This window comes from Abramis brama, assembly GCF_963993115.1.
Source record: "Abramis brama genome assembly, chromosome: 2".
Lineage (NCBI taxonomy): Eukaryota > Metazoa > Chordata > Actinopteri > Cypriniformes > Leuciscidae > Abramis > Abramis brama.
The window spans coordinates 631,434-646,179 of NC_139964.1; the positions used below are offsets into that span (position 1 = coordinate 631,434).

The window sequence follows — 14,746 nt, forward strand, 5'->3', positions numbered from 1 at the left end:
CCATTCTGTCATTTACTCGCTGTCATGTCAAGTCACCTTTATTTATATAGCGCTTTATACAATATTGTTTCAAAGCAGTGATAACAGGAAAATTTTGGTGCATTTTGGTGCTAAATAGGAGAAGGATCTACCGCCAGCAGTCGATTTTGATATTCTAGGTATTATCAACTGGCCGGAATTTTGAGATCGCAATAGACGTGAAGGACTATAATGCTTTAAGAGCTCGCTCAAGCACTGCGGAGCTAAACCATTTAGTGCTTTGTAAGTAATCAGCAATATTTTAAAAGGGGGGGTGAAATGCTATTTCATGCATACTGAGATTTTTACACTGTTAAAGAGTTGGATTCCCATGCTAAACATGGACAAAGTTTCAAAAATTAAATTGTACGTTTGAAGGAGTATTTCTGTGCCAAAAATGCTCCTTCTGGTTTGTCACAAGTTTCGGAAAGTTTTTTTCGAGTATGGGCCTGTGTAACGTCAGCTGGGGTGGAATTTCCTTATATGGGTCCTAAGGGCACTTCTGACGGAAGGTCGCGGGCGCGCGCGCAACCGTAGACCAGAGAGAGAAGAGAGCCAAAGCAGTACCTCATCTAAGCGCTGTGCTCGACCTCCCTCAATGTCACCAAAGAAGTGGGTTTTTGGTGTCCAGGGCAAGACAACCCTGCACAGATTCCCAAAGAACCCGGTGTTAAGGGACCAGTGGATGGAGTTTGTTTTTCCAGAGCATCAACAGAGTTGCGCAAGACTGTTTGTTCCCTGCATGTCGACGATGATTGTTTTATAAACAAAGCCCAGTTCGACGCCGGATTTGCAGATCGGTCGTGCATTTGAACCGGGCGGTGAGTAAAACTGCTTGTCTGCTTCAAATGTCTCTGTGTGTTGTTAGCTCGGCGCGTCAGCACAGCTTTAGCTTCGCCCACACGGCACGCCTCCAGCCACTCGTTTTTTTCCGGAAAGACTCGTTACAGCCTATCTTTCTTTTATAAATATAATAAAACTAAAGACTTTTTGGAGATTTGAAGGATGCAATACTACTCTATAGGTACTCAAGATTAACATGAGATTGACTGAAAATGAGTGTTTCACCCCCCCTTTAAAATTGATACAATGTTTAATAGGGAGCCAGTGCAGTGTTGACAGAACTGGGCTAATATGGTCATACTTCCTGGTTCTGGTAAGAACTCGAGCTGCTTCGTTTTGGACCAGCTGTAGTTTGTTTATTAAGCGTGCAGGGCAACCACCCAGAGCATTACAATAATCTAGCCTTGAGGTCATGAACGGATGAACTAATTGTTCCGCATTTGTCAATGAGAGCATATGGCGTAATTTAGATATATTTTTAAGATGGAAAAATGCGGTTTTACAGATACTAGACACGTGACTTTCAAATGAAAGATTGGTATCAAAGAGCACACCCAGGTTCCTAACCGACGACGAAGACTTAACAGAGCAGCCATCAAGTGTTAGACAGTGTTCTAGATTATTACGTGAGGACGTTTTTTGTCCAATAATTAGAATCTCTGTTTTTTTTTCAGAATCAAGTAGTAGGAAATTACTAGTCATCCAGTTTTTTATATCAATTAGGCATTAATTTTGTGAATTGGTAAGTTTCGTCGGGGTGTGAATAATTAGGGACGATACACCTATCTCCCAATTCAATACTATCATGATACTTCCGCTCAATTTTATTTTCCTTCAGTACTACGTCTGGGACTGCTGTATATTCTTAGGTTTCCAGAAACCAATTTTTTGTAGGACCAATCAGCGAACAGAGGGAGTGGCTGAGAACGATGACGTTGATGTAGTGCGTCAGTTTGAGTTGGAGTAATGGCAGCGGAGAAAGATGTGAGAAAAGCTAATTTCGGTCCGTTGTTGCAAAACTGCCGAATATACAGAAGTTAAAGCCGGAGCAAGAACAATGTTTGCTAAGTTTTGTTGGTGGCCATGATGTTGTGGCCCTCCTCCCCACGGGGCACTAGAAGTGCCAGAATTCCATAACTACTAGAACTGCCGCAAGCGGTCATTTTGATCGCTATTCAAAACTCTATATCTTTAATGATAAATCCCCAATTGAGAGATTAATGCATTTATTGTATTAGGATGTCTTTTAAAAACAAAACACCACCAAACTGTACATTTAAACAAGTTTAATTATAATTTATAAATAAATAATATTCGTAGATGCCCTGAACAAAATAGTAGCCTATGTTTTCATGTTTCCACTGTTTGATCGCACCTGCCGACACACACACACACACACACACACACACACACCATATTCCAGCATTGCAGCCTGTTCATTATAGCCATAATAAAATATAATAATAAAATAGTCAACCTAACATATACATATTCCACTGCTCTGTTTCTCAGTACTAGTAGGCTACAATTCGTACCATTTTATGCGTGTGAAGAGGATGATTTTTTCCGTCGATATTGGAACGTGAGTGAAGTTCAAAGCCTATGATAAAGAATAGTTTAGCATCCAAATACATCGCAAATGTTGAAACATTTTGATTCTAATTAGAGAGTTACGTGAGCCCAACGCCGCTTACTTTCACTTTCGCTTATAAAGCATTTTGGCTTTAGTTATTTTTTCATTCTTGTTCTGAATATCATTACATTTAAATGATTTGTTATTGAATATGTTTAGTGTATTTTTTACCCCATTTTATTGTTGCGTATATTGGTCTAATAATACCGCGAAATTCAGTGCGGTCAATATGACCGTTTATGGCCGAAATAGGTAAATATGTTCATTTGTTTTTTTTTTGCCTTATGTGTAATTTATATGAAAAACATTTTAAATGAAAATACAGACACTTTTAGGAAAAGTCAGGTACCAGCAGGATTGTATTTATCTTTTCAACCAAATTATTGCAGATATAAAATTCAAAATGGTCAAAATGACTGCCATGGCAGTTCTAGTGGTGAATGAGTTAGCTAAGGCGAACGATAGGGATGCAAAGCCGATAGTTGTTGTCGTCTCCCCTCTTGTTGCACTAATGGAGGACCAAGTGAAGGAGGCAGAAAAGTTGTTTCCGTATCGCGCAGTAGCCTGGTGATCACTGTACAGCATTTGCGGCAGATCCGAAACGACCGCAGAGGCGTATTGTTAATGATTAGACTCAGCTTCGACAGTTGACTGAATACATCACTGTCCTTAGTGTCAAATATACATTTAGAATTTGTAAATGTTTCCGGCCGGTTTCGGCGCATTACATACGTCACGACCACACGTTAGCGATTGGCTATGGCAGATCCTGAGTGACTCTGGGCAGATCCAATAATTTTGAACTTTAACAGAGAACCTGCCTACAAGGAAGTTAACGTTTCTCAATGGAGAGAGGCCAGACTCTCTGTACAAATGAAATGTACGAGAGTCTGGTAGAACCAGGCTAGTATAAGATATCATATTTACAAAAAACAAATCATCATATCTTTCTGACTTTTATTTCAGAAGCATCATACAGGATACTACATTCTCCTGAATAAATGATTCAATAACAAATAAATTTTTTTAACAGTCACTTGTCGCCACTTAGTGGCGAAACAATGTAATCGATAAATGCGTCGTTTTAAGCACCAAGTTTCTATCAAAAGCTGATTTTGATCGCTATTGTAGAAATCAGTGTTCATATTTGAACTTTAAACTTTTATCCAAGCACTTCTATGATAATTTTACTATGATATATTTTAGAAATAATGATACTATGAGGTTGAAAAGACTGTTTGTGAATATATATATATATATATATATATATATATATATATATATATATATATATATATATATATATATATAGTTCCATTTCTGTTAACTCTGGTTTAGGTACTTCACAAGTGTCTGCAAAGTCTATGCAAAATGTAAAAAGTAAAGTTGTAAATCAAGGTATTTTAAAAAATAAGAAATGGGGATTCTTTCAGACAGTAAATCAATCAAGAACAATTTGGGATCCTAAAGTCAAGCCAAAGGGTCTCTTAGGTGGGCATTTTAATATACAAAGTATACATCAAAAAGTGATCAAATTCATCATCTTTTACTAGACTCTAACTTAGATTTTCTTTGTTTATCTGAGACATGGCTTCATGAAAATTCTCCGTCTGCAGCATTAGAAGTACCTGGTTTTTAATTTTATAGGAGAGATACAGTTGGTTCAAAGGGAGGTGGTGTTATGATTTATGTGAAAACTACCATCCAGTGTAATGAAATTGCCTGGGCAAAATGTATGGACTTGGAATGTATTGGTCTGAACCTTATTATCACCACAAATGTCTTTTGTATTAATTGTAATTTATTGCCCACCATCTTCTAATATTAGTTTTTATGAAAATTTGAAACAATTACTAAAGCAGTGTGATTTCAACAAAGAAGTTATTATAATGGGAGACGTTAATATCAACTGGGAAGATAAAACCGTCAAAAAGAATCTCAAACAGATAACTGATCACTTTGATCTGAAGCAAATGATTAATGGGCCTACAAGAATAACTAATTCAACAAGTTCTCAAATTGATTTAATTTTTAGTAACCGAGCAGAGAGAATTTTAAAAACTTTTAATATGTTAACAGGCCTTTCTGATCACAATTTGATTCTAGTGTCCAGAAAATTATCTAGCAAGAGATTCAATTCATTTAGAAGGAAATATGACTCTTATGGCATTCCAAATCATAAACTAGATGATTTCAGAAAGGCAGTTCATCAGATTGAATGGGAGGATTTATTAATCGGAAAAGATCAGGACGAAGACAGTCGTTTTCCAAATATTTTCCAAAAAATTAGAGAGCACTATTAAAAATTTCAGTTGTAAACTTAATCCTAAAAATAAAAAATATACTGTCCCTTGGATTAATTCAGATATCTTAAAACTAATGAAAAAACGGGATCTTGCTTTAAAAACAGCAAATAGATCAAAGTTTAGTCATGATAGACAACATTTCGCTATGTTACGGAACAAAAGGTGGTAAAGTCGTTGAGAAAAGCAAAGGCTGATTTTTTTCTGATTATAATTAATGAGGCTAGAGGTAATTCAAAAACAATCTGGAATAAGTTGAGCTACTTAAAAGGTGACAAAAGAAAAGACAGGTCATCACTTGAATTGATGGTTAACGGGAAGCTGACTAACAATCCAGCTGATGTAGCCGAAGCACTAAATTATTATTTTGTTGACTCGGTAGTCACAATTACACAATGTTTTTCCCCTAAGTATACAGAAATGTATACAGTTAATACAAGTGAACAAGCCCTTACTCTAAGGGCAGTCTCTGAATTAGATGTCATAAGAACAATTACATCTCTTAAACCATCCAGAGCAAAGGATATATTTGGTATGGATGTGGTAATGCTTAAAGAGCTTAGTGAGTCGTTAGTTAATCCTATCACTAAAATGATCAATCTTTCAATTTCTCAGGGGATGTTCCCATGTGCTTGGAAGTCATCTGTTATTGTGCCTATATTCAAAAGTGGTGTTCCTCACTCTGCTAGTGATTACAGACCTATTAGTATTTTACCTATAGTCTCAAAGGTTGCAGAGAAATTGATGGCTGCACAAATCACTAATTATTTGAATAATAGTTATTTTGTTTTACATCTACTGCAATTTGGCTTTAGAGCAAACTACTCAACTGAGATGGCAAATTGCTATTTCACTGAAAAAGTTAAGTCTCTATTAGATAAAGGAGGGGTTGTCGGGGCTGTGTTTCTTGATTTCAGGAAGGCCTTTGGCACCGTAAACCACAGAATTCTGTTGTCTGAATTATTAAGGTTTAATTTCTCTCCACATACGTTGAGATGGATCGAATCATACTTGTCAGGTCGCACACAGTATGTTAGTATACAGAATTATAAGTCAGCTCCTCTAAGTATATCCACTGGTGTTCCACAAGGATCTATTCTGGGTCCTTTACTTTTTACGTTGTACATCAATGATCTTCCATCCGTCTGTCCTAACACTACCATTCAAATGTGTGCAGATGACACTGTTATTTATATACACGGAAGTAGTGTCTCACAAGCTGCAAATGAACTTCCAGAATCCCTGGTTCATGTTGCAGCTTGGCTAGAACAATGCTACAGTTAAACATCTCTAAAACAGTGTGTATGTTTATCACCAAAACTACGAATTTAAGTATAGTGCTAGATGTATTTGTAAATATCAGGGGAAAGATTACAAGTTGTATCTGAATATAAGTATCTTGGTATTCTGATTGATTCCAAACTTTCAAAAAGGTCTGTAACCGGGTCAGATTTAGTTTATCAAATTCTAGATTTATTCATGATTATATGTCGTCTGACGCCGCTTTGATGTATATGCATCCCATGATTATTTCTCATATTTCGTATTGTTTAACTACTTGGTCGCAAGCTAGTATTACTACTCTGAAACCACTAGAGTCTTTGTATAAACAATCACTAAAAACTCTTGATAAGAAATCAGTTCGGTTTCATCACTGCTCAATATAAAAAAAAAATACAACTTGCTAAGCTGGGATAACTTGATAAAATATGTACATATTTGTCTGCTGTTTAAGACTATACATAGCCTGTCTTCACCACTAAAACAGTTTGTGAATATTAGAACAACTGCTCACCGATCTACAAGGGGTGGGGAAAGAGAGGACTGTATTATCCCTCTCAAAAGAAGTAACTTTAGCCAGTCTGTGTTTTCGGTCAAAGCTGCAAGGGAATGGAACTCCGTCCCGTCAACAATCAGACGATTACGTGCTTTTGGCTCTTTTCAGTCTCATCTTAAAAAATGGTTACTGACAATTCAGCACTCTCAACATTAGTATTGTATTCTTGACAACAGACTTATTTGTACTAATTGTTCTTGGCTATGTTGCTCTCTTCTGTTGCCATCTTTCTCTCTCTCTTTCCTTTCTCTCATGTTTACTTTGTTTTAGATAATTCACGTTTATTTTGTATTTTAATAGTGATTTCTCCGGTTGTGTGTTTTTTTAAATTTTTTTTTATTATATATATTTTTTAATATATATATATATATATATATATATATATATATATATATATATATATATATATATATATATATACAGTATATGATGTGTATATGTGTGATGCTCTGTCTCTGTTTATAGGGTGACCTTTTAACATTCTGTCAAGGGTCTACAGATGAAAAATAGCCTTTTGGGCTAATTCTGGAAGTTATTCTTCCTCTTCTACAGCTGCGGATGAATGGATTTTTTCCTCAGGGAGACTACAATGCACTGTCTGATGCAATACTGTAGTAAACGGTTGCATAGTTATAATTTTCTCCCTGATATTATCAATATTGCAAGTAAAGAAGTTCATAAAGTCATTACTGCTGTACTGCTTGGAAACGTCTGGGGTTGAAGCTTCTCATTAATTTAGCCACTGTATCAAATAAATAACCAGGGTTGTGTTTGTTTTCTCGAAAAAGAGAGTCGAAAAATAAGCTCTAATAAGATCTAACAGTTTTTAAGGCCTTTCTGTATGCAATAACACTTTCCTTCCAAGAAATGCGAAGCACCTCTAGTTTTGTTTTCTTCCAGCTACGCTCCATTTTTCTAGCTGCTCTCATGAGGGCTCGAGTGTGTTCGTTGTACCACGGCGTTGGACTGTTTTCTTTAATGGAGCAACTGTGTCTAAAGTGCTGGAAAAGAGAGACTCAGTAGTTTCTGTTGCAGCACCGAGTTCTTCTAAGCTATCTGGGATGCTGAGGAGATGAAACTGACCAGGAAGATTATTTAAAAAGCAATATTCATTAAACATGTTTCGAACAACATGAGGCTGAATAAACAAAGGCAGAATGATAATTTCTGGGTGAACGAGCCCTTTAAGATCCGATCTCAAGCAGTCACAGTAAACGCATCTTCTGTCTGCTGGATTCATCTCTGTTTAGTTCAGTTGATTCTCTGGTTTATTGGTGTCAGTGTTTCAGTTCTCAGTGTTGTGTGGATGTTTCAGGACGGTCACTGCGGGAAGTTCGAGTGTGGTCAGTTTGATCTGCAGAAAGCTTCAGCAGTTCACTTCATCCTGACGGCAGACGCTGATCTCCAGAACGTGAAGGAATACGAGAGCGTGAGTGACGAACACAGACCAACACCAGTTTAAGATGGAATAACTCTGAAATCAGACTCTGTTTCTTCTGCTGTAGAAACACTCCTTCTACGAGTTCAGAGAGGATTCTGTCTTGGACATCAGCGCCGAGCTCCACTACAACAGAAGCCGCTACAAACAGACGTCGACCGGCCTGAAGGTGATGAGTGACAGAAATCTGTACCTTTGCCATAACCGATGTTGTGCTTGTGCTGATCAGAGCGTGATCGTCAGTGTCGGTCTGAACTCACACCACAGACCTGCAGGAGTCCATGACTGACCTCACTCTTACAGTATTACACATACAGACACTGTTCCGTCATATTTCTAACTATTTCTTCTTCACTCTGCAGGACGACCCTCACACATCACAGGTATCTCACTCCTTCATCCATCATTTAAAGATGATCAACGTTTGTACAGTTGGTTGATGAGTTTCTCTCTGTTCCTCTCAGGTTCCAGTGAAGGTGGAGTTTGTCGTTCCACCCAGTCTAATGCTGATCGTGTGCACTGGTGCAGGGGGCGGGCTCATCCTGCTCATTATCATATTGATCCTGCTGCTGAAGGTAAGAACCAATCAGATCACCTCACACCTGATGTCATCATTCTCCTCTAAAAGTCTCAAGCCAATCTGTTCATCTGTGTTTGTGTGTAGTCTGGGTTTTATAACCGAAAACATCCTGAAGAGTATGAAAATAAGATGGTGGTTCTGATGAAATTCAAGAAAACAAAGGAATCTGAGTATGGTCATTTTGAAGGAGACTTTCAAACTGAAGATTCTTACACTTTTTAATGATGTTGTATGATAATGTTTTCTGTCTTTTGTCTACTGACTTAATTTGTACTTTATTTAAATAAGACTTTTTATGATATACTGTATAATTAATTTTTATATTTACTTTTTCTTTAATCTCAAATCAAAGTGTTCTGTAAGTATAACCTTTGTATAGAAGATTGGTGGTCAAGAGAAAAAATAATCAATCATAGTATAATAAATGAGTTAATTGAATGAGATTTTGCTTAATCTGTTTATTGTTTGATGTTTTTATGGCTCTTTCACAAGACATGAAAAAAATATCAAAATGCTTTATATTTATTCAAACTAATTACATATTATCACTACAAAACTCAAGATTACAGTAACATATACACACACACACACACACACACAATATCTTTAAGTTAATCAACAGTGAATGAAACACAAAATGTACAAATATAAATAAAACTGAAGAAATAAAAGCATTATGTTGATAATGATAATGATAATGCCACCTTCTACAGATCATTTACAGATGTGAATATAGTTCATCAGTCGGTTTCAGAACAGCACATCTGTGAGTCTCGTTTATCAGAACCGTTGAGCGATTAGCCATTCGGTGTGTCGTCGTCGCCAGTCTCTGATTCCGTCTTGACTCTGAGCAGCGACGTCGCACTGGCGCTGCTCCCCGTCGCCGGGTGAGTCTCTTCGGCCGGTTGGCATGGCGACTCGTGCACGCGCACATGTTTGGCTAGGTGGTCGGCGCGCAGGAAGACGCGCGGGCACGAGCTGCAGCCGAAGCGCTTGGCGCCGGTGTGCGTCTGTAGGTGGCGCTGCAGCTCATCCGAGCGGGTGAAGCGTTTGCCGCAGAACAGCCAGTTGCAGACGAAGGGCCGGTCGCCGCTGTGCCAGCGCAGGTGCGCTTTGAGGTGCGACGTCTTCACGTACGCCTTCCCGCAGCCGGGGATGTGGCAGTTGTGCAGGTGCTTGCGCTTGTCTCCGCCGCTGCTTCCCAGGGACTCGGCGCTCAGGCAGTTGGGGCAGCGGCAGGAGGCCTGACCGGGAGCGCGACCGCCCGCGCGCCGCTGCGATCTGGGCCGAGCGGAAGAACCCGCGGCGTCCAGCGGCTCCTCCGGGGAGTACGACGACGAGGCCTGCGGGAGCGGCAGCAGATCCTGTGTCAGCGGCTCCATCTTGAAGCCTTCCGACGGGAAGTGCAGGCCGGAGTGGGCGGAGCCGGAGTGGGCGGAGCCGGAGGGAGGCAGACAGCACATCTGAGGGTCGACCGTGTAGGAGCCCATGGCCCCGCCCTGCCCTGGCCCTGGCCCCGCCCCCAGCCCCGCCCCCTGCAGGTCCATCCAACCCGCCGCGGCTCCAGTGTGCACGTCCCACCAGCCAGACACGCTCACCTCGTCCTGCGGCGGCCCGGCGCGCAACCAGGGGTCGTACGGGTGCGCCATGGTGTGTGTGAGTGTGTGTGTGAGAGAGAGAGACACCGTATCACCACATGACTGTGAATGGGAATCTGATATCACCTGCAAAAGCACAGAACATCACAGTCAGAAAAACACACACACATCCGTTTGAATGATTCAAGAATGATTCTGCCGTCATTAGTCATTATTACATCAAGCGTAGCGCCAGTTCTGGCAGCTCACGTTAGTCAAGCTCTCATCAGTGACTCTCAGCTGATCCACGTCTACCTATAGGAATACAACGCCTATCACTGTATTCATATATAAGCTCCTTCAGTATTATCAGCAGCTATCGCGTTTCTCAGGAGCGGATTACCCTCCTCCCTCCCCAGCTCCACCTTTCGTCAGTCAGGATTCGGCATTCTGATTCCCCCTGAATCAGACTAAATTCTCAAATTATGTTGTATATTAAAATGAATTAATGATATCTGCATACATTCATGTTGGTTCTGTTTTGTTTACCCTAAGGAGGACTATTGCTGCTCTTATCCATGCTAGGCTGCCCAGAACAGAACCAATCCGCCAACCCAAACTGTAACTAACTGTCAATCGTATTTGATGATAGTGTTCCTGACTGAAATGAAGACTGAGATCAGCTGAGCTGAACGATGACACACTCATTTTTAACGTTTTCTGGGGTCCGGCACCAGCTGAGAGACTGAAGTGAATTCAAGCAAACTACTACGTCTCATACTACATTTCATAAAAATATTCACTTATTATCAACATTTTTCTTGCCTCTATCTTGAATACATTTTTTCTCTGAGCTTGTTGAAATTCATTACAGGATTGCCTTCTTCAAAAAGGAGACATAGGCAAAAACGAGATACAGTCAAACCAAAAATTATTCAGACACCAGATATATTTTTTTTATATTTTTTCACTAGTGTGTGCAGGACACTATAGTTCATTTATGTAAGTGAGGAGAGCAAAATAAAGTAAACTGAGGCATATTATACCCAATAATTCCAGTAAAATGTATACAAATTTGGGAGCAAAAATGATTCAGACACTTTGACCTGATCATGTTTTGCTCAAAAACATGTGTTTTTTCTTTAATTGCTAATGCTCTTTTTACACACAGACTGAACAAAATTAAGCATTGCTTGGTGATTGGTTGAGCTAAACTGGTATTATCTAATTGTGTATTAAATTTAACAGCTGACAGATATTCAACATAATTCATGTGTGAGACAGTCGTCCAGAAGGACGGACAAAACCAGTCAAATATCAACTGAGTTCATAACTCTGAGTTCTGGTCATATTTTATTACCATTTTCTAAACTATAGCGAATAAACTGAGATAATGTGAGGAATGTTGAAGGTGTCTGAATAAATGTTGGTTTGACTGTATATGAAAAGTCATAATTCTGTTAATCTCCCAACAGATATTCTACTGACTATAAGAAACTTGGCAACTACAAGTCAACTTATTCTCCTAACCCGAACCCTAACACCTAAACCATAACCTAATCCTCTACTAATACTCTACTAATACTCTACTACACTCTACTAATACTCTACTAATACTCTACTACACTTTACTAATACTCTACTACACTCTACTAATACTCTACTAGTACTCTACTAATACTCTACTAATACTCTACTAATACTCTACTAATACTCTACTACACTCTACTAATACTCCACTAGTACACTACTAATACTCCACTAGTACACTACTAATACTCTACTAATACTCTACTACACTCTACTAATACTCTACTACACTCTACTAATACTCCACTAGTACACTACTAATACTCTACTAATGCTCTACTACACTCTACTAATACTCTACTACACTTTACTAATACTCCACTAGTACACTACTAATACTCTACTAATGCTCTACTACACTCTACTAATACTCTACTACACTTTACTAATACTCTACTACACTCTACTAATACTCTACTAGTACTCTACTAATGCTCTACTAATGCTCTACTAATACTCTACTAGTACTCTACTAATACTCTACTAATACTCTACTACACTCTACTAATACTCTACTACACTCTACTAATACTCCACTAGTACACTACTAATACTCCACTAGTACACTACTAATACTCTACTAATACTCTACTACACTCTACTAATACTCTACTACACTCTACTAATACTCCACTAGTACACTACTAATACTCTACTAATGCTCTACTACACTCTACTAATACTCTACTACACTTTACTAATACTCTACTACACTCTACTAATACTCTACTAGTACTCTACTAATGCTCTACTAATGCTCTACTAATACTCTACTATACTCTACTAATACTCCACTAGTACACTACTAATACTCTACTAATACTCTACTACACTCTACTAATACTCTACTACACTCTACTAATACTCTACTACACTTTACTAATACTCTACTACACTCTACTAATACTCTACTAGTACTCTACTAATGCTCTACTAATGCTCTACTAATACTCTACTACACTCTACTAATACTCCACTAGTACACTACTAATACTCTACTAATACTCCACTAATACTCTACTACGCTCTACTACACTCTACTGATACTTTACTAATACTCTACTAATACTCTACTAGTACTCTACTACACTCTACTAATACTCTACTACACTTTACTAATACTCTACTACACTCTACTAATACTCTACTAGTACTCTACTAATGCTCTACTAATGCTCTACTAATACTCTACTACACTCTACTAATACTCCACTAGTACACTACTAATACTCTACTAATACTCCACTAATACTCTACTACGCTCTACTACACTCTACTGATACTTTACTAATACTCTACTAATACTCTACTAGTACTCTACTACACTCTACTACACTCTACTAATACTCTACTACACTCTACTACACTCTACTAATACTCCACTAGTACACTACTAATACTCCAATATTCCACTAATACTCTACTACACTCTACTACACTCTACTAATACTCTACTACACTCTACTAATACTCTACTAATACTCTACTACACTCTACTGATACTCTACTAGTACTCTACAAATACTCTGCTAATACTCTACTACACTCTACTGGTACTCTACTAGTACTCTACAAATACTCTACTAATACTCTACTACACTTTACTACACTCTACTGATACTTTACTAGTACTCTACTAATACTCTACTAATACTCTACTACACTCTACTAATACTCTACTAATACTCTACAAATACTCTACTAATACTCTACTACACTCTACTAGTACTCTACAAATACTCCACTAATACCCTACTACACTCTACTAATACTCTACTACACTACACTAATACTCTACAAACACTACACTAATGCTCTATTAATACTCTACTACACTACGCTAATACTCTATTAATACTCTGCTGCACTATACTAATACTCTACTAATACTCTACAAATACTCTACTACACTCTACTAATTATCTACAAATACTCTACAAATACTCTACTACACTGTACTAATACTCTAATAATACTCTACTAATACTCTACTACACTATACTAATACTCTGCTAATACCCCACAAATACTCTACTAATACTCTACTAATACTCTACTACACTCTACTAATACTCTACTACACTCTACTAATTCTCTACAAATACTCTACAAATACTCTACTACACTGAACTAATACTCTACTAATACTCTACTAATACTCTACTACACTATACTAATACTCTGCTAATACCCCACAAATACTCTACTAATACTCTACTAATACTCTACTACACTATACTAATACTCTACTACACTACACTAATACTCTACTAATACTCTACTACACTACGCTAATACTCTATTAATACTCTACTACACTATACTAATACTCAACTAATACTCTACAAATACTCTGCTACACTCTACTAATACTCTACTAATACTCTACTACACTCTACTAATACTCTGCTAATACCCCACAAATACTCTACTAATACTCTACTACACTCTGCTAATACTCTAATGACCGTTAGTTGACATGTGGTTGAAAAGTAACTTGTAGTCAGTAGAATGTCTAAAGTGGACTCTGGAAATAAAGTGTGACCGCTTTTACTGCAGATAAGACGTAGAAACACATTAACTCTGTCATGTGTCATTGCACAATGCCATTATAAACGCATTACTGTCCTGGTCAGATATTACTGCTCTGGCACAACTCGAGCGCTTGCGTTTTCTCATGCTCGTCCGTTTATATATTTTTAAGTAATATTTATAAGTGTTGATCTCAAACTGAAAGACGCCGCGTCACTGTCGAGCAGAAGAGCTGTCTCTGTGTTCCTGATGAGCGTCTGCAAACCCGCATTAACACACCGACCTCTAATACACACATGAGCTTCCTTTACATCATCCCAGGGAGGTGTCCGCCCGTCATGACCCTACTAGCCCAAACCCAGAGTCTGAGATCAGTGCTCTCTCACAGCTTTCTC

The 14,746-nt window shown here is 38.3% G+C and overlaps 2 protein-coding genes across 5 annotated transcripts in view; one reads left to right on the forward strand and one right to left on the reverse strand.

Annotated features, from left to right (window-relative positions):
* The window catches only part of LOC311077441 (integrin alpha-L-like), a 64,645-nt gene extending 55,550 nt beyond the window's left edge, over positions 1-9,095 (forward strand). For all 4 annotated transcript variants that reach the window (XM_084105919.1, XM_084105921.1, XM_084105918.1 and 1 more), the window contains exons 27-31: positions 7,950-8,063; positions 8,140-8,241; positions 8,435-8,455; positions 8,537-8,647; positions 8,737-9,095. In XM_084105919.1, coding sequence (XP_083962045.1) covers positions 7,950-8,063; positions 8,140-8,241; positions 8,435-8,455; positions 8,537-8,647; positions 8,737-8,874 — 486 coding nt within the window. In that variant the 3' untranslated portion in view covers positions 8,875-9,095. The remainder of the gene's footprint in view (positions 1-7,949; positions 8,064-8,139; positions 8,242-8,434; positions 8,456-8,536; positions 8,648-8,736) is intronic.
* sp6 (Sp6 transcription factor) overlaps positions 9,092-14,746 on the reverse strand; it is an 8,024-nt gene continuing 2,369 nt past the window's right edge. Inside the window, exon 2 of the mRNA XM_084106030.1 lies at positions 9,092-10,376. Coding sequence (XP_083962156.1) covers positions 9,450-10,301 — 852 coding nt within the window. The 5' untranslated portion in view covers positions 10,302-10,376 and the 3' untranslated portion in view covers positions 9,092-9,449. The remainder of the gene's footprint in view (positions 10,377-14,746) is intronic.